Here is a 20665-nt window from a genome sequence, read left to right as displayed (position 1 = left end):
TAACAATTAAATATTTTCATCTGTATGCTAGGCATGTCTCTTGGTGGCTGAAGTGCTTAGTAATATCAGGGCCTCAACTGCTTAATAATGACAGATACTTTGCAGACACATTTACAGGCTCCTAAAAGTCTCTGGAACCATGGATCATCTGGGATGGGACCAACACCCACAGTTATGTGCTATTATCTCTCGCCTCTATTGGCCAAAGAGCCACTAATGCAGTCATCATCGCCTTCAGATGAGCCCTAACTGGAATGCTAGGAACTAGAAAGACTCTTAAAAGTGGAAATGCAGCTTGCGGTATATTTATGTGGCTCCTGAGGACGCATTCCATTTCTGCAGAGTCTGAGCTGACGTAGGGAGTTTTCATCTTAGTCTCTGAAGTCTCTCGCGGTCTGTTTCACTCATTTGCCATCGTAAAGCTCAGGTTGATACTCCGCAGACCTTCACACAGCACTGTCACAAAAAAAGGTTGAGTTTGATTTACTCTGAAAGACTTTGCTTCTTTCAGAGTTTTCATTCTGTGTGTGCATGTTGACATTAAATCAAAATGATATCCTCTTTGTTGTATCTCAGCGGCATGCAGTGAATGTCCTGTTCTAAAATTAGCAACATTTCATTTGTGGCTGGAACTTTTCAAGTCAGCATGGACTCAGAATTTATCCTATATTTATTTTGTTAATGCACGTTCATGGTCTTTTCGAATGAGTCATCTGTGCATGTTATTGTAAAAAGGAAAAAGCTAGTCTTTGTTATCTTTCTTGAAAACTTCTTTAGGACTGACATCACTAAGCACTGCTATTTGTCAACCTTTTTGTCACAAACCACTTTTCACAATGCAATTACCATGCAATCTTTTGGCCAATTTTTTTTTTCTGGTTGAATTTCCTGTTTCAATCGCAAATACATCATATTACAAAAAATAACATGGATTGTGAATGCTGCTTTGTTGACTTTAAAGACTGTGATATTTTATTAAAGACATAATCAGTGTAAATTGAAGAAGCAACAAAAAGTGCTTTCAATTCGGCTATTAAGATCTCTAATGTGTCTATTATTTAGTCTATTTAGTAAGAGCTAAAATGTACTATAAAATGGTCTATATACATAATATACAGTATATATATATATATATATACATATATAGATGGATGGATGGATGGATGGATGGATAGATAGATAGATATTGACAGTAATTGTCAATTGACAGTAGACAGTAATATTGTGAAACATTATTACAATTTAAAATAACTGTTCAAATAACTAAAATTTTAAATTGTAATTTATGTGATGCAAAGATGAATTTTCAGCATCATTACTCCAGTCTTCAAATTACTCTAATATGCTGATTTGCTGCCCAAGAAACATTTCTTATCATTATCAATGTTAGAAAAGTTATGTTGCTTAATATTTTTTGGAAACCATAAATTTTTTTTTTTTTAAAGGAACAAAGTTTTATAACATAAATGTCTTTACTGTCGCTTTTGATTCATCCTTATTGAATAAAACATTATTTTCTTTTCTTCTAATTATTATGTTATGAGGCCCTGCTCCAAAGCAGAGCCAAATTCCATTGGCAGAATTGTGAAGTGTGAAACATGGAGTAATATACCCCAGAACTGTTTATCCTGGGTTCAAAATGACCCTGGATTAACAGTTTGTGTGGAAAAGTTGGAGAAGCTCATTATTGATTAGATTTTTGCACGTTTCCTGGTTTGGCTCCTCCTACACTCTTAGAAAAAAAGGTACAAAAGCTGTCAATGGGGCAGTACCTTTTTCAAAAGGTACACCTTTGTTTATCCCTAAAGGGTGTGTATTAGTATCTTAAAGGTACATATCGGTACTTTAAAAGCACAAATTAGTACCTAAATAGTACCTTTTGAAAAAGCATTGCCCCAGTGACAGCTTTTGTACCTTTTTTCTGAGAGTGTATAGCGACCATGTTTAAACACAGACTTTGAGTGTTTCGCTGCTCCCTCTGCCCGGGCCGTGCCATCTTCTCACACACAAAGATGGAGAAACCTGGCTGACATTTCTGACTCGCCCTCACTCCTAGACCATCTTGGCCAGTCCAACTCAGAGCGCTGAATAAATCTCAGGCTGCTGTATGAAGAGATTTATAGGAGGACAGGAGAACAGAACTCCCACTGGCCTGCTCTTAAAGGGGGCAGCAGCTGTAAAAACAGTCCGAAACGCTCCGTTCTTCCAGTGCTTATCACCCGGTCCACCATTCAGTTGCATCAGACCGGGCTCTCGTGTCCATGGAGAGCTGCTAGGCTGCTGGCGTGTGCGGCCCAGTATGCTCCCACAGTGGACCCAGAGGGGATTCAAGGTTCCTTCCTTTAAATGAACGTCATTGGCTCTTTTGTCGGCAGATTTTGGATACAATAGACTCGCCCTCTTGATCCCAAGGAAATAAATTTCTTCCCAGAATGACTCTGTTACAGTGTGAGGAGCAAATGAGACGTTACCATAACAACAGATGTGAGGAACATTGGAATTTTATGGCTCCAAGAGGATTTTATAGCTGATACAAAACAAGTTCTATAAATGTATTCACTAATGTAAAGTTACTGAAATAAACTTGTAATAATACAGAGAGAAATTAGAGCTCAGGCTTTAGCATTGTTATTTCTCATGCATGCTACAGGTCAATAAAGAAATTAAATGTAATAATATGTGACCCTGGACCACAAAACCAGTCATTAATGGTCATTTTTTGAATATTCTGAATAAATAATGAATCAATTCTGAATAAATAAGCTCTCCATTGATGTATGGTTTGTTAGGACAATATTTGGCCGAGATACAACTATTTGAAAATCTGGAATCTGAGGGTGCAAAAAAAATCAAAATATTGAGAAAATCGCCTTTAAAGTTGTCCAAATAAAGTTCTTAGCAATGCATATTACTAATCAATGCACATTATTAATTAAGTTTTGATATATTTATGGTAGAAAATTTACAAAATATCTTCATGGAACATGATCTTTACTTAATATCCTAATGATTTTTGGCATAAAAGAAAAATCTATAATTTTGACCCATACAATGTATTGTTGGCTATTGCTACAAATATACCCCAGCGACTTAAGACTGGTTTTGTGCTGCAGGGTCACATATTATTATATTTCATAATATTGCATTGTTATTTTTGCAAATTATACATTAAGCAATATTTTGCATTGCGATTGCATTTTAAAATATTCAAATTAGGCATAATTATTTAATTTAATATTTTAATGTATTATTTTGTTAATCTGGTCAACAGTACTACAGATTTTTAAATAATTAGAATTTGAAATGTATACGTTGAGAATATAAATAATGTAATACAGTTTTTTAGTTTAGTAAATTGTAGTTTACAATTTTATAGTTGATACAAAACAAGTTCTATAAATAGTTCCATAAATGAATTTACTAATTCAGACTTGCAATAAACTTTAAAAATAAATAAAACAGAAAAACATCAATAAATAAGATTTCATGCATTAGCATTTTTATTTACTTATTATTTATTTATTATACCCAATGTTAATATGTATTTAATTTCACAATACTGCATTTTTTTTATTTTTGAAAATTAAACATTAAACTACACACAAAACAATATATTTTGTATTGTGACTTTAGTCACATTAGTTATTTTATTTTATTTTATTTTAATGATCTCTTCAACAGGACTACAGACTCTTTTGCCTGAAATAAGTTATAATTTATAAATTATAATTTGAAATATATGCTTCATAAGAATATAATAAATATAATATAATATAATATAATTATATAATACATGATTACAAAAAAAGATGATCAAAAAACCCTCAGTCAATTACTTTTCATATTTTAAAAAGCAAAACCTAAACTTTGATGTCTCTGTGTTATATATATATGAGCAATACATGCTAATGTAAGTGGCAAAAAGGATATACAATCATCGATTTCATTTTTTTTATTTTTTTTTTTATGTTTTTTTACGTTTTTATTTGGTAGATGCAAAATTCTGCAGAAAGCCAAATTATTCAATCCTTTCAAAAACATGATTTATTCTCATATGTATTTGCCACTAATATAAAAACTGACACAGTCACCTGTGTGTGTGTGTGTGTGTGTGTTTGAGCTTGTAATGGTACAGTGAGCACACAGCAGTGTTCTGCTACATAACAATACATTCATAGCTCACGTGTATGTTCTCTGGGACTTTATAGGAACACAACAGCAATAAACATCCCGAGTCACTTGGGAGGTCTTTTCGCTGTTTGGAGGGCCACAGGAAAGCCTGAGCCTCTCCATTAAGGTCTCAATATTATCATAAAACCTTCTTTGGTTGCAGCCCTCACACGAGAAGATCACATCTCCATTGCTGCCACAACATCTGTCTGCTCATGATGGTGCAGCAATCCAAAGTATGTAGTAGAAAAACAGAGCAGCTTCCTGCTTTGCCTTCATGTAAAAAGGCCTGTGTCACCTAAGAGCTCCATTAAAAAATGACTGTCATTTGAAATGGAATGAATTGCTAGCCTCCATAATAAATTTCTCTCTTTCATGTGAACAGTGCTGAATTGAGCCAGAGTGCGTGAGTGTATTTTGTTTTTGTTAGCTCACGAACATCTGTTCAGTCACACACAGCAGTAGAGGCGCATAGTTTTCACACTGTTTGTTGTGCAAGATGTCATGACGCCAGATGTGCTAAATCATGTGACTTATGAAGCGCATGAGAACGCAAATTTAAAAGCTAAGGAATGGAGCTGATTTATAGGACCTATATTTTGTGGAATCTTAAAAACATGGATGCAAGGATATTATTTTTCTGTACTTGAAGCCTCTTGGAAAAATTGGTGAACGTATTCAATATTTGTAATGATACTTTCCTCCTTAGACCACCTTAAAGTTTAAAGAAACAGAGAAAGTCTTGAGGCTGCCACCTAGTGATACAGCAATCCTAAAATCCCTTAGTGACAGAGAATCAAGCATGTGGACACCCAACCCCATCATCACAGTATGAGTTCAAACTAAATTGAATCAAGTATTAATCCATATTAAATTACATTTGCGTTCCTGTAGTTTAAACAGTAGAGCATGGTGCTAGCAGCGACAAAGTCATGGGTTCATTTCCCCGTGGAATGCATGAACTGATGAAAATGTATATATTAAATATAATGTAAGTCTCTTCAGATAAAATCGTGTGCCAAATGTTATTGTATTTGGTTCCAACATGTCTAAATTATTAAGTACTTTACAAATGAATGAATTCATTTATTCATTTAATTTAATTGCGTTTCATTTGTAAGGTATGTAATAATTTACAAATTATGTAATAATTTACAAATTATGTAATAAATTACAATAAAAGTTCATATTATTCCTAAAAAAAATATTTAGGATTAAAAATAGCTTTGCTGTATTTAACACTTCTGCTGCAGGACTCAAACCAGTTTTATTTATTTTTTTAATGCATTTATGCAATTGGCAGACACTTATCTAATAGAGGAACAAAAGCAATTTGTCACAAAATATTTAGAGTATACAATACCATGTTTATTAAAAGGTTACGTTAGGAAACAATGCAGAGAAGAAAAAAAAGGATTAGGATTAAAAATAGCTTTGCTGTATTTAACACTTCTGCTGCAGGACTCAAACCAGTTTTATTTATTTTTTTAATGCATTTATGCAATTGGCAGACACTTATCTAATAGAGGAAGAAAGCAATTTGTCACAAAATATTTAGAGTATACAATACCATGTTTATTAAAAGGTTACATTAGGAAACACTTCAGAGAAGAAAAAAAAGGATTTGTGTGTGTGTGTGTGTAAGTGCAGTAAGTGAGTTTTTTTTCTCATGCGGTGAGCCAGAAGTCATTAGTTCATCATTAGCCTAATTTTATACAACATTTTATTCCTAAAACATGGTGAAAAGTTTTTGTTTTCTTGGCTGTTGAGAGTATTTTATAATTTATGGAGTGATAAAAAGAGAAACCCAAAATCCCCTCTGTAAAAAACATTGACTCGAATATGTCAGCAAAATGAAAAAAAAAGTGTCAACGAAACATTTTTTTTTAATTGGCTTTGTTCACTTGTTAGATTTCTGGCTTAAATTATGTAAAGTAGGGTATAGCATAATCAGTTTATATTTATACTGTCACATGGTGTGTGTGTGTGTGTGTGTGTGTGTGACTGTGACATCAATGTATATTCCTCAAACAAACATGCTTCTCAGGATGTAGATGCACATTCTCCTGGACGTCTTTTAGTACTGACTGCTATTGCTGTCTTTTACTACTGCTGTTTTCACTCACAGTGGCAGCACTGCAACAGTTTGCAGGTCTCTCAACACATAACACAATCCACTGTGGGCATTTCCAAGCAGCCCTTAAAACGCTGCGGCCTCCGAAACAGCATGCTCCATTTAGCTCATGCCACCCCCTGTGTGGATAAACAACTCCCTGAAAAGATATTTCCCTCTTAAACTCAACTTCTCCACTAACTTGAAAAATTATAAGAACAAATCAAAGGATCCTAAACCAAATCATCAAACACCATGCTTTCTATAGACAGTAGCAGTCAAAAAGATTCTTTCCACGTGATTTAGTATGATGAACCATAACTGTAATGAACTGATTTGGTGTATCCAGCTTGTTGGTTGTTTATTTTCTCTCCTTTTTCACATTCCCCTGCTGTGTTGGAAATGACTTATTTAGACTCTCAGAGGAATGTATTTCAACAGATGTGTTTCGCACCACAATCAGCGCAGTGTACCGCTTATCAAAGCCAGCTGTGGATGGAGGTGTGTGTCAGCAAAGCATCCTTAGATGGAGCTATATTTAAACACTGTAGTCAAAAGGTGTGAGGAAACCATGTGAAAGAACATCCGCGATGAGTTTTTCTAGTCTGCTAGTGGTTACTGTAACTACAATATTACGGTCTTTCTTCACTGATAGCCATAGCATTCTGGCCACACACCATCTATCTATGTGTGTGTGTGTGTGTTTACCTTCCAACAAGACAATGACCCTAAGCACACAGCTAAAATAACGAAGGAGTGGCTTCCCAACAACTCTGTGACTGTTCTTGAATTGCCCAGCCAGAGCCCTGACTTAAACCCAGTTGAGCATCTCTGGAGAGACCTAAAAATGGCTGTCCACCAACGTTTACCGTCCAACCTGACAGAACTGGAGAGGATTTGCAAGGAGGAATGGCAGAGGATCCCCAAATCCATGTGTGAAAAACTTGTTGCATCTTTCCCAAAAAGACTCGTGGCTGTATTAGATCAAAAGGGTGCTTCTACTAAATACTGAGCATTTTTCAGTTTTTCTTTTTTAATAAATCTGCAAAGATGTCAACAATTCTGTGTTTTTCTGTCAATATGGGGTGCTGTGTGTACATTAATGAGGAAAAAAAATTAACTTAAATGATTTTAGCAAATGGCTGCAATATAACAAAGAGTGAAAAATTTAAGGGGGTCTGAATACTTTCCGTACCCACTGTATATATACAGTATACTGTTTTTGGTGTCCTGTCTTTGGAAATGTCCTTGTTTTACAGCATGTTTTTCACTGCTTTTAGCCATGAAAAAAATGACCTGGATGAGTGCGGAGCATTATTATCATCAGTAATCAAAAGAGAATTTGTTATCGGTTTCAAGGTAGTCACATACTAACTATTTGATATTTGCAATGATTAATATTTACTTTTTTTCATCGTGTGCGTTTTGGTGAATTAAATCAAAACCTATTTGACGCTAACGTCCCTCATACCTATTAATTATAATATTTATTTATGGAACCCACAACAATTTAAAAAAAGGAAAAAGCATGCAAAAATGTATAGTTTTATTTCTTAGATAATAACAAGTGAGATTTCAATGATGTTTTGACAAATGAACAAGGAAACGTTCCCAGTTTCCATTTCAGAAATCTGGTCTCCTTAGTTTAAATATTGTAACTCTATTACAAATTCTTAGCATTGCTGAACCACTATTCTTAAATTAATAGTTCACCCAAAAATTATTATTATTATTTTTTGAAAATTGACTGACCTCTTCATCGCAACAGGTTTGGAGAAATTTGGCATTACATGACTTGCTCACCAATGGATCCTCTGCAGTGAATGGGTGCCGTCAGAATGAGAGTCCAAACACCTATTAAAAACATCATAATAATCCACAAATAATCTACACAACTCCAGTCCATCAGTTAACATCTTGTGAAAAGAATAGTTGCATGTTTGTAAGAAATAAATCCATCATTAAGGCATTTTAACTTTAAACCATTGCTTCTGGCCAAAATACCAGTCCATGATCCATAATAACGCTTTCCTCCAATGAAACATATAGTTAAAGCCTAGATTTTCCCATGAAAATCCCAGGAATCCCAAACAATTTGTCTGTGCTTTTCACAAACCCACCTTCTCTCATATTTATAACAATAAATGCACCAACGGCATGAAGATTTATGGTTCTGAAGCAATTTTAATAAGCCATTTTTGCTTTGCATGCACAAATGTGAAAGTTTGGTGCATTGTGGCAGCCTTGAACACCATCCACACCAGCATTGCTTCACTCTGTATGCAATAGACATATTACATTTCAACGTTTTCACCACTCTTGTAAATCCAACCCTTAAGGGGATGCCACTCAAAACTGGTGAGGTGGACAATAATTGCCAGCGTGGAAGCTGAGCGATCCTAATCATCGGGTGTAATCCTACATGTGTTAAACCACACTCAGTTGGCGCGTTTACATGAGACAAACCCCTTTGTATGCGATTATATTCCTGTTTCCCCCCTAACACCACAGTATAAACTGTAAAACCTCTAGTGAGCACTTGAGCTTGACCACAGAAAATGGTCACATTACATGCAATTTTAACTAAGGCCAGTCTTACTGTAGTGGCTAACTCTAAACGCTCGGTATGTTTTCTGCTTTATGGAATGTCGCTGGAGCCTGGCTGGAGCGATTTCCTCCCGCAGTGTCCATCCAGTCAGGCCGAATGGGTGTTTTGCAGGATTTTGTGGTGGAGAAATTCGCTTCTGCGTGGGACAGTGATTTAGCCTGGCTTTTCCACTCATTCCCTCTGGCATTGAAAGCTCTCATCACAAGCTTCCTTTAAGCACCGGAACAGCAGCTATAGCATGGAAAGCCAGACGTGTAGTGCTAGACCTGGAGCCTTGTGTTTGTCTTCCTCCTTCGTGGAGAGAGAATTATACGGCTTGGCTTGTCTTGTGGCTTGCTTTAGATTCTTAAACTGCCTTGTTACTAAAACATGTGTGGGGTCATGAAATGAACTGTGATGAAATATGACATTTGTTTCATTTTTTCCTCAAATTACATTTAATTTTTTTCCCCATGTTTTACTTTTTCATTTTTACATTTTAATAAATGAAATAATATTTAATAATTAAAATGAAACTTCAACAATGTATTAATGAAACTATTAAAAATAATGTAGAAATTCTGCGTGTTCTGCATATTTAATTAATCTTTAAAAAATGTAATCAAATAAAAATTTAACAATTCATTAAATTTTTTGCAAACAAGGTGGCGTGATCAGCAGAGTTTACACGTCACGTTTTGGTAACGGTACGGTTCGCTTGGAACCCCAACCGAGGTGGTACTAAAAAAAGTACCAGGTACCAGGTACTGTACCCAGTGGAAAACCCCCCAAAAGTGAACCGTACCGAGCCGTACCGTGCCGTACCATGCAGTGGAAAAGCGCCATAAGTGGGTGGAAAAGTTGTAAAGTGGACCAGACATTGTGCCGTTAGCCAGAAGTCTTTCTGTGGGACACTAAGCAGAGGTCTACTTCATGTTGGCATGAAGGTTGGGAAAGTGGATTAGTACAGGGGAATTTGGGGGTTTTTGCAGCACAATGAGACAGATGTTTATGGTGCGGAAGTCAATGACAGAATGAGCAAGTGCTGGAATGATATAAATATTGTCTGGATTTATTTAACCGTGAAGCACTGTATGCAGTTTTCTGCCAGCCCTACTTGAACCCAACATTAGTCGTGTGAGATAGGACTTACCACATAATTTATATGAGTAAATGGCCATATCGTTGATGAAGGTTTATGATGAATATAATAACTGCTTATCAATATAATAACTGTCTGATTGCCTATGCAGAACTGACTTACTACTTCAAGGTATTTTGGGTGTTGTTGTTTTGAAATATCGTTCAGAGGTTTGAGGTTGGTAACATTTTCTAAATGTTTTGAAAGAAGTCTCTTACGCTCGCTAAAAAAATATAGCAAAAACAGTAATAATGTGAGAATTTATTACAATTTGAAAAAACTGTTTTCTATTTAAATGTATATTAAAATGTAATTTATTCCTATGATGCAAAGCTGTATTTTCAGCGTCATTACTCCAATCTTCAGTGTCACATGATCCTTCAGAAATCATTCTAATATGCCGATGTGCTGCTTAGTTAGTGGTTTGTTTAACTAATTAATGTTTGAAAATGCTGTAAATAGGTAAATAAACCTTATGACATGCCTTATGTATTTTTCTCTTTCAGATCCACATATCAAAGTTAGCGGTAAGAGAGACAATGTGAAAGAAGCCAAGGAGAAGATCATGTCTGTCCTGGACACAAAGGTGAGCATGTCAAGTCAGATTTGGTGATTCTTATTTGATATGTCATATGTCATATATCCATTCTTCGGGTAATTTATGCCAGACATAATGCAGAACATCCACCAATGCCAACTGAAGAGTTGGTTGTAACATCACTGTAGATTTGTGAGGTAATTTCCCTCAAGCGCTTGACGTGAAATGGGAAATGGTGTGTATTGACATCTTTCTGTAGACTTGATGTAATGGAAATCTGACTTGGCTCTAGCTCATAGATCTAATTCAATCTGTCACAACTTTAATGAAGCTTCTCAGGGGAGCAGGATCTGTTTTCCTGTATGTAAAACTTTGTTACACCTTCAAAACTGAGGTGACTATGGTACTGCAGTTAATACAATCCAACTCTTTTGTTTCTTCAGAGCAATCGCGTGACTCTAAAGATGGACGTCTCACATACCGAGCATTCACATGTCATCGGCAAAGGGGGAAACAATATCAAGAAGGTGATGGAGGACACGGGCTGTCACATCCACTTCCCCGACTCCAACCGCAACAACCAGGCTGAGAAGAGCAACCAGGTGGGATTCTGACTTACCCAGCTTACCCAGAGAAAATATAAGGAACGGTCCCACTTTATATTAAGTGGCAAAATATCTTCTTTTATGTTCAACATAAGAAAGCAACTCATACAGGTTTGGAACGACATGAGGGTGAGTAAATGATGACAGCATTTTCATTTTTGGGTGAACTATCCCTTTAAGCACAAGTTTTAATTTACATAATGTATATGTACGTTTTACTTTTGGCTTTTCGTGTAATTGTTATTATGCTCAGTATACTGAAATACAGTATTTTTTTGTTATCATAAGATAATTGCATAAATATCACCACGGTAATGAGAATGGGGGTATGATTAATTGTTATACAAATAATGATAAATGTCAAAAATCGTGATGTTCGTTAGTTTGACTTTCTTTAATAAAATTAAATAAATCGGTTGGTAATAAAATAAGTCTCTTATGCTGCATTTATTCGATTTAAAACAGTGCAAAACAGTACTGTTGTTCAATATTAATAACTTTTCTGTTTTAGTGTATTGTAAATTGTAATTTATTCCTCTGATGGCAAAGCTGAATTTTTACCATTATTAATTCAGTCTTCAGTGTCACACGATCCTTCAGAAATCATTCTAATATGCTGATTTGATGCATAGAAACATTTCTTATTATAATCAATGTTGAATACCGTGCTGCTTAATGTTTTTGAAGAAACGGATCATTTTTTTGTCAGGATTATTCTTTCTTTCTGTCACTTTTGATCAGTTTTATTCATCCTTGCTGAACAGAAGTATTAATTTCCTTAAAAAATCTTTTGAATGGAAGAATATATGCAAACATAATATTATAATAATAATACTATAATTTATACTTATAAATTATATGTGTATGTATATTTGAAATTATGTTCTTGTTATTTTGGGTTGAAATATGACCTGGGCATGTTTCTTGACAGGTTTCTTGAGATATTCACCCAAAAGATTATAATTTCCATTTCAGGTCCTGGAGCTGTTTTGATTTCTAAAATGAGTTTATGTATCACTGAGCTACTGATTGTATGCATATTGTCTGCAGCCTAAGGGAGGATAAAGACTGAGCTATAATTGGATGTGAGACATGTTTCCAGACTTGATGAAGTGGGGAATGTGGAAATTGAGCAATGACATGGCCCTCCTTCAGTGTGGGCTCATGTGTTGGGTTCAGAGTGGCTGGTACTTGCTGACAGGTGAATGAGAGCCAGACAGGGCAGAATGAAGAAATCTCACCTCCTAGTGGTGCTCGTATGATAACATTTGGCAGACGAGTATTTTTCATTCTTAAGGGATTAGTTCACGCAAAAATGAAAATCATTTACTCAGCCTCATGTCGTTCCAAAATGCATGACACTTTTTTTTTTCTGTGGAAAACAAATGAAAATCAAATCAAATATAACTTATAACTTGTTCTCCGTGAATATACATCTGACTTTCTTGTTCCTTTTCTGCAGGTGTCCATAGCCGGCCAGCCAGGAGGAGTGGAGGCCGCCAGAGCCCGAATTCGGGTAAATAAACATTCATAATATGACTACAAACATCTGTGTTATTCTGCGATAAAGGCAGGAAGTAGAAGTGGGAGGCTGTTATTTATCTTGAGGAAGTTGACAGGTACAGGGGGTGTTAACATAAATGATTTTTTGGATGAGATAAACACATTCCTCAGCATCCCAGCAGTCGCCCCGGTAACACAACAAGCAGCATTCATCTTTCTCCGGATGTTTCTAGTTGAGAACTTGGTGCTTGAATCAGAACCGTTGCCCTCTGTTGGTATTTCATAAGCATTACAGCCACGTCTATCCATTTCGATGGCATAAAAACCTTCCTTTCACAAAGCTTTACAGGCAAAAGCCTTTTAATGGGATAAAACATGAGGAATAAGAAGGTTGTAGGAAGCTTTTGACACTCAAGGTCTTGAGTTTTACTTATAAGACCAGCTTTAATAATGGCTTGATGCAGAACACATGGTGCCAATTGAAGCTGATATCTTGACTGTTTGGCCGGGTGTCGCCTGTGCGCTCGTGCTCCGTCCAGACTCTCTTCTCGGATTTCAACAGCGCCAGGGCTCCGCACACGTGCTTCCTCCTCAGAGAGAACCAAGAAAAACAAGCCAAAGCATTCAAGCACAGCGGGCTTCCTTAGTGTTTGCATAAAGACCGAGCCCCAATTAACTCGAGGACGTTCTACACCAGAAACTATCATAAGCCTTCACTATTGTTTCACGAAGCAATTTGTATAAAATGAGTACCTTTGAAAAACCAGGCTGCTCCATTTTTCATGTCCAAAACACATAAAGTTCTGTGGGTGAAATGTACATTTGAGGGAAGGATATTAGTGGGGCAGCCTCACTTTTTCTCTTCCTCGTTCGCGTGACCAGAACTGCTGGGAATTCTTCTCTTGACCACCTAATCATCTCCACTTTTTCCTCTTTTCTCTCTTCAAAAGATCTTCACCCACAGTCGTTTTGATGCTTTATTGTGCCGTTACACCCATGTGAATGGTATAGCGCCAGCATAATTCTCACACTTAACCTCATGTCAAGTTTGAAGTCTCTTTTCAGGCCAACTGAGATTGTTGCGGTAAAGTTAGAATGCAAATTAAGATTTTTTTATGAAACCTGAGAGGTTTCTGTCCCTCCGATACAAATCCAGGTAACCAAAAGTTAAAAGGTTATAAAGGAGGCGTAAAACAAATCCATATCAATAGAGCAGTCTAATCCAAGTCTTATAAAGAGATATGATCACTTTATATGATGATGAGTAAGTGATGACAGAATTTTTATTTTTGGATCTATTGTTATGTTATGTTGCACAAAGGTCAATGATAAATAACTGCATCCACAAGAAAGAAAAGAAAAAAGTCTTTCAACATTTTTGTTTTAATTTTAATTTCATTTGTGATGGTTTTGATAAAATGTTCTACCAGTATAAATGAATCTAAAAATGTTGTGGTGTAACAATAAAGTAAAAAGTAATAACGTATTTCAGTGTACACATCATAATCATTATTTAAAAATAATAATACATTTATCTTTTTTCCATTTTTTAATTATTTGTTTTATTATTATTTTTTATGTATATCATAAAAGAATTAATTCATAAAAATGAATACATTTTGGGCAATTGCACCACCACATTATATTTTACAACCTGAACTAACCTTGCCTTGTCATAAAAAGGTCAAATAATCTCAATTTGAGCAGTTTTTTTCTCTAAGTAAAAATAATAAAATATTATTCCAAACTTAAAGTTATGAAACATTTTTCATTGATTACTCACCCTCATGTCATCCAAATCTGTACGAGTTTCTTCTGCTGAACACAAACGAAGATATTTTGAAGAACATGGGTAACCAAACAGCTGACAGTAACCATTGACTTCTATAGTATGGAAAAAAAATACTGTGGAAGTCAATGGCTATTGTCAACTGTTTGGAACATAAGGGTGAGTAAACAATGACAGAATTTTCCTTTAAGGAAGATTTGTGATATCAGGGCGCTACGTTATGGTCCTAAATAACTATCAAAATGTATTTTAATTCAAAATATTTAAAACATCATCATAGAAAAGCTGTATTCAAACATTGAGCATCATGTCATTGACCCACAAGCAAAATGTTTGTATTGCATGTTTGTGTTTGAGACCCTGCGTGTTTGGCCATGTCCCAACACTTGATGCTTGAGCGATTAGCCCGTTTAAAGATTAGCCTTGCTTTCTTGGAGGGACCTAGTTCATTTCAATGGAATGATGCACAGAGCATCCTCCTCGCTCTTTAGATGCGTGTTGTCTGTGAAAACAGAAAGCAAATACAGCAGTTATTGATTCTACAGAAGGTCAGAGGAAAGCTCAGACCTCTTGTTTGTAAAAGATCAGAATACAGAGCTCCCCTCCAAATTCCTTATTAACAATAAGCAAAACAAAACACAGGAGGATTTTGTTTGGAAAGCTTTGCTCATAGCCAGTGCATAAGCCTTTGTTAGCTCAAGAATGAGGAGAACCATTAACAAAGATGAATGTGCAGATCTTTCTTTTTGGCCCCTGGTACAGAATATGAGGGTGAGCAGAGCCCCCACAGCATATGGGACTGATCAGAGCTGCATTTTTAAGGCTTGGCTATTCATTCTGTTTACCAATTCAGATTGGTAAGGCACTGTTTGCTGGGCTCTTGATGACCCTAAATCACAGTAGAATGATGGGAAATATTTGCTTATTCCGCTTTGTTTCTGAAGACTTCATGGCTTGAATGTCGGCCAAATGGCCTGCTAGCAGTAACTGTAATTTTGGCCAGCATTCATTCAGAGCAAGCCATGTTGTTTACATTTAAAGCCAAGCACACACTATCTTGTCACCCTTTCTTGATTCTTGAAGCCTTCAACCAAAAATGAAAATTTGCAGAAAATGTATTTATCCTCAAGGGATCCTATATGTAGATGAGCTTGTTTCTTCATTGGAGCATATTTGGAAAAATGTATCATTACATCACTTGCTCACCAATGGATCCTCTGCAGTGAATGGGTGCCGTCAGAATGAGAGTCCAAAAAAAATCAAAAGAAATCCATAAAGGTGTTAGGAGTTTAACTGTAAACCGTCACTTCTGCCCAAAATATGAGCCCGTAATATCCATAATAATGCTTCCTCCAGTGGAAAAAGCCCATCCCCTGTTGTCCTCTCACATCAAAATCCACTGACATATTTGTTTACAGCTATTTTTTAAATTATTTTTGCTTATAAACGGTGCTTCATTATAGATAGAGGACTTGTATTTTAGCTGGAAGCAGTGGTTTGAAGTAAAAAAAAAAATCTTTGGAGTTGTGTGGATTACTTGTAGATTATTGTGATGTTTTTATCAGCTGTTTGGACTCTCATTCTGATGGCACCCATTCACTGCAGAGGATTTTTTAAAACACACTTTGAGGATTTTACATATGTGCATATAATGCAATTAAGTGCAATTTTGTCACAATGAATATCTTGGGCTGTTGCTCGTGTGGGAAACGTGGGTTTGAATCAGTTTCCAGTTTACTCTAGTAAAATGTTTCAAAAGCCCCCCAAAAAAGAAAAAGCCATTTGAGCCAGATTGGGTCTGTTTATTAATTACCCATGATCCTAACCTGTCAGCAGTAGAAATAACAAAATTGATATCAGTTTAATGACTATAATTCAATATCAATAATTCAGATTGCATTAACTGATGGGTTTGTTGGTCTTCTTTCAGGAGTTACTTCCTTTGGTGTTGATGTTCGAGCTGCCAGTCATAGTACAGCTGAACCCTGACCCCAGCTCTCCTGCCATCCAGCACATCTCCCAGACGTACAACATCTCTGTGGCTTTCAAACAAAGGTCCAGACTCTATGGAGCAACAGGAGTAGTGCGGGGCTCACAGAATAATGCTGCAGCCGTGAAGGTGAGACATTCATACACTCACATATGGGGCAAAATCAGTTGCTGCTCTTAATTAAGATACATTTACTTGAGATGCAAACTGAAGATACAAAGTCTTGTTTTCTGAGAAATTGAACAAAATTGTGTTTGTTTGTTCATTTTTTTTTTTTAAAGAACAAATATCTGTAAATGGGATATGAAAATATATTTTCTCTTTGAATTAACTTATTTTTCCTATGTCCATTTGTGGACGTTTGTTATGTTTTTATCATAAACTCACTTGATTTTGATCAGTTCAATCAATTGTTCCATTAATTCTCCCTTAATTTTAATCATACAGATTAAAGAGATCGGTACAAAGTTGTATTTTAAAATTTTGAAGTACTGCTAATGCAAATTATTGTGCGCAGCTCATTTACATTGAGAGAACATAATGACTGGGTCTTAAAAAGGTCTTCAAAAAGTATTAAATTTACCTTGTTAAAGCCTGCAGAAACCCTCAATTTTAAAGGAATATTCCTATGGGGTAATATGTTTGCAAAGCATTTTCATCTCCTAAAGAGAACATCCTCATTAGCTCCAGAGAAGATCACAGTAAATCCTCCAGCAGACACCTACAAAGCCTTTTATCTCTGTGTGTCTGTGGTGATTGCCACACTTTGGACTGAGCGTCTAGTGTAGAAGAAGCCTGCTATTCTTCCCAAAGAGAATCTTCTTCCATCTCTGGTCTTGAGGAAGGGTCTATAGGGCTGGAGTTGTCCTGTGGGCTGCTGGCTATGCCTGGTATGTGTTGAGAGCTGGAGTGAGGAGTTTGTTGCCAAAACCGCCTACGAACACGGCCAGAAAGGAACCCCAAAAGAGCCCCTTTGCCTTTCCTCTCTTCCCCTAGTTTTATGGCGCGCTGAAAGAAACTCCCCGATCTAGGCCATTCTCAGGGTCGTATATGCCAGATGGAAAAGCAAGAACATAAAGAGGTTCTTGTTTACTAAAACACGCACCATTAGTGTCAAAAGCACCAGTCGTATTGGCAGATCATAACCAGGGTGGTTGTGATTGACATGAGTTTGAAAAAGCTGTCTGTGAGGTGTTCATGGTTTTGTTCAGGGTCAGAAATAAACTTTTCCATTAAAGGGCAATATTTGTCCCCTGAATTGATTTACAGAGGCATTTTTGACCTTTGTAAATGCATTTTTTTTATAATTACCTGATTAGATGTATCTGTGTTGTCTTTTATGTCAAATACTTCAATTTAAGCGATTACTTCCATCAATTAGAATACTGTAGAATGTTAACAATAACATTTGATCAACAAAAGTCATCTTTACACTGCAAACATGTAAGTCACTTTCTTTCTCGCAGTTACAAGTTTATATCTCACAATTCGTGTGAGGTTATATCTTGCAGTTGAAAGTTATAAACTTACAATTATGAGTTAACATCTTACAATAATCTTACAATTTATAATAAATGATAACATCTTACAATATGAAGGTTTTCTTAGAATTGCACAAAGAAAGGTTTGCAAGAATTGCAAGATATAAACTCAGAATTGTGCAAAATAAAGTCAGAATTGAAGACTTTTTATCATCTCGCAGTTCTCGCAATTGCGAGTTATAAAGTCAGAAATGAAACAATTGCAAGAAATAAAGTAGTAAAATAAATAAATTCTGAGGAAAAAAGAGATATATTAATTCTGAGATATAAACTCCTAAAAAAAAAAAGATATAAAGAAAAAACTTTTGCACTCACAATTGCAAAAAAAAATAAAAAATCTGAATTGTGAGATAAAAAGTTGTAATCGCCTTTTTAAAATGTTTATCCCATGGCAGAAATGGGTTTCCATACAAAACAGTTACTCAAAATGCTGCAGTCAACACTTTTTATTCATTTTCACATTTCATTTTGATTGTGTCAGTTGTAATAGATTGTGCAGGGGCATTTTTTAAATTTGGGAGGCAGCTTTGTTCATTACGTTGCATTTTTGCCCCAAGTCCCCATTCATTTCCAACCCTGGTGTCATTGCAGAGGGGCACAGCGGTGTTACTGGAGCACCTCACGGGCAACCTGGCCAGCGCCATCACGGTCAGCACGCAGCTTGACATCGCGCCCCAGCACCACCTCTTCATGATGGGCCGCAACGGCAGCAACATCAAGCACATCATGCAGCGCACAGGAGCGCAGGTCCACTTCCCAGACCCCAACTGCCCACAGAAGAAATCCACCGTCTATGTGCAGGGAACCATTGACTCTGTGTGTCTGGCTCGCCAGTACCTGATGGTGAGAGATTTTTTTGTTCTTTATTTCTCATGCCACAGTGTTTTTGCTGCTGACATGAATGATGCCACAAATCATGCAGCTTTTGAGGAAAGTGTACTATTTTTTCTAAGCATTCAGACTTGTTGGGCAAAAAAATGGTTGAAAAAAATTATACACTTGCAGCGACTCATTTTCTTTTTACTCTTCTACTCTTGTTAATAGAATCAATGACATGACCTTTTGCTTGTCCTGATTTATCAATTTATTTAGAAAAATAAAATAGGAAATTTTATGATAGAGAGGAGGACCCCTGCAGATCCTCATGACTGTGTGTCAAAGTCAATAAATATCTTAATTTACAGCTTGTAAGCAATATCACATTTACCTTTGAAAAAGACAAGCATATGTATTATATTTTTACTTAACCTGTTGTCTTCATTATTTAATGTGTTTGTATAAATCTGTCATGAATGCAAATTACAATATTACAACCACAGTTTAATTGTTTGTTACAGCAACTAATTAATAAATTAATAAAAAGTTTTAAAGGGGTCATATGATGCTGCTAAAAATAACATTATTTGGTGTATTTGGTGTAATGAAATGTGTTTATGCGGTTTAAGGTTAAAAAAAACATTATTTTCCACATACTGTACATTATTGTTTCTCCTCTATGCCCCGCCTTTCTGAAACGCGCCGATTTTTACAAAGCTCATCGGTCTGAAAAAGCGAGGTGTGCTGTGATTGGCCAGCTATCCAATGCGTTGTGATTGGCCGAATACCTCAAGCGTGTGACGGAAATGTTACGCCCCTCACATACTGTTGATGCCGTGTCCGGCCGGAGCGACGAGACAAAAACATGAAAACCCATGGCCGGCTTGAGTGAGAAGAGGCGGGCGGGCTTGAGAAAGGCGCGGCCGACGGATTCGACGAAGGAGCGTCCGGTGGGCTTGCGGCAACCACATGTGACGACCTGGGACTGGACTCCACTTCGTCCACTGTGAAATCCGATCCGGTGATCTACAGCGCGAAGTTGATGTATTTCCTCAGCGACCAGCACGGATCAGCTCCAGGCATGACGAAGCGGATATCATCCTCTTTTGGAAGGCCAAACAAAGTAGTTTCGCTTTCACAATGAAGCACACAGCGTCTTCACGACATGGCGGCGGCGGCAACAACAATACTACAGCGAGAATAAAAGGGATTAGGGGTGTGCCCGAAGCGTGAAACAAATAACGCATTCTACACAGCCACTAAAAGGTTAGCCGCTTGCTAGTGGTAGCCTGTTGCATTACAGTACATGAAAGTTCACTTACCACATACACAGAGTAAGGAGAAATGTCTGATAGGACGATGGCGAATGATTTGCAGATCCTGAGCACCAATGACAAACATCTAATCTTGTCAAATGTGTGGTAAGTACTGCCGCTCCATAGTATAGAGTCCATGTGATCGCGAATCAAAGTAAAATGAGAGCGCGCAATCGAAAGCGGTTTCAATAGCGGTTCCCTGAGTGCTACTCTACACTGCTCAAAACTCGCGTTTGAATCATCAGTGGCAAATTCTTTAAATATAAAAAAACATACTTACAGTCTGTGAGTCAGAACAGTGAGTGAGTGAGCGGAGGCCGGAGGCCTAGATTGACCGGCGGACTAGTGTGAGCGGAGGCCGGCTTGAGTGAGAAGAGGCGGGCGGACTTGAGAAAGGCGCGGCCGACGGATTCGACGAAGGAGCGTCCGGTGGGCTTGCGGCAACCACATGTGACGACCTGGGACTGGACTCCACTTCGTCCACTGTGAAATCCGATCCGGTGATCTACAGCGCGAAGTTGATGTATTTCCTCAGCGACCAGCACGGATCAGCTCC

At 36.8% G+C, this 20665-nt stretch overlaps 1 protein-coding gene across 1 annotated transcript in view; it reads left to right on the top strand.

Moving 5' to 3' along the window:
* The window catches only part of LOC107746462 (protein bicaudal C homolog 1-B-like), an 86776-nt gene that overhangs the window by 46619 nt on the left and 19492 nt on the right, over window positions 1-20665 (top strand). The window contains exons 4-8 of the mRNA XM_016560684.1: window positions 10518-10597; window positions 10993-11151; window positions 12617-12670; window positions 16377-16565; window positions 18569-18820. Coding sequence (XP_016416170.1) covers window positions 10518-10597; window positions 10993-11151; window positions 12617-12670; window positions 16377-16565; window positions 18569-18820 — 734 coding nt within the window. The remainder of the gene's footprint in view (window positions 1-10517; window positions 10598-10992; window positions 11152-12616; window positions 12671-16376; window positions 16566-18568; window positions 18821-20665) is intronic.

The sequence above is a fragment of the Sinocyclocheilus rhinocerous genome, unplaced genomic scaffold (genome assembly GCF_001515625.1).
Source record: "Sinocyclocheilus rhinocerous isolate Xijiao unplaced genomic scaffold, SAMN03320098_v1.1 scaffold2725, whole genome shotgun sequence".
Taxonomy (NCBI): Eukaryota; Metazoa; Chordata; class Actinopteri; order Cypriniformes; family Cyprinidae; genus Sinocyclocheilus; species Sinocyclocheilus rhinocerous.
The sequence above is the reverse complement of the archived record's forward strand: the minus strand, read 5'-3'. Positions and strand labels throughout refer to the sequence as shown.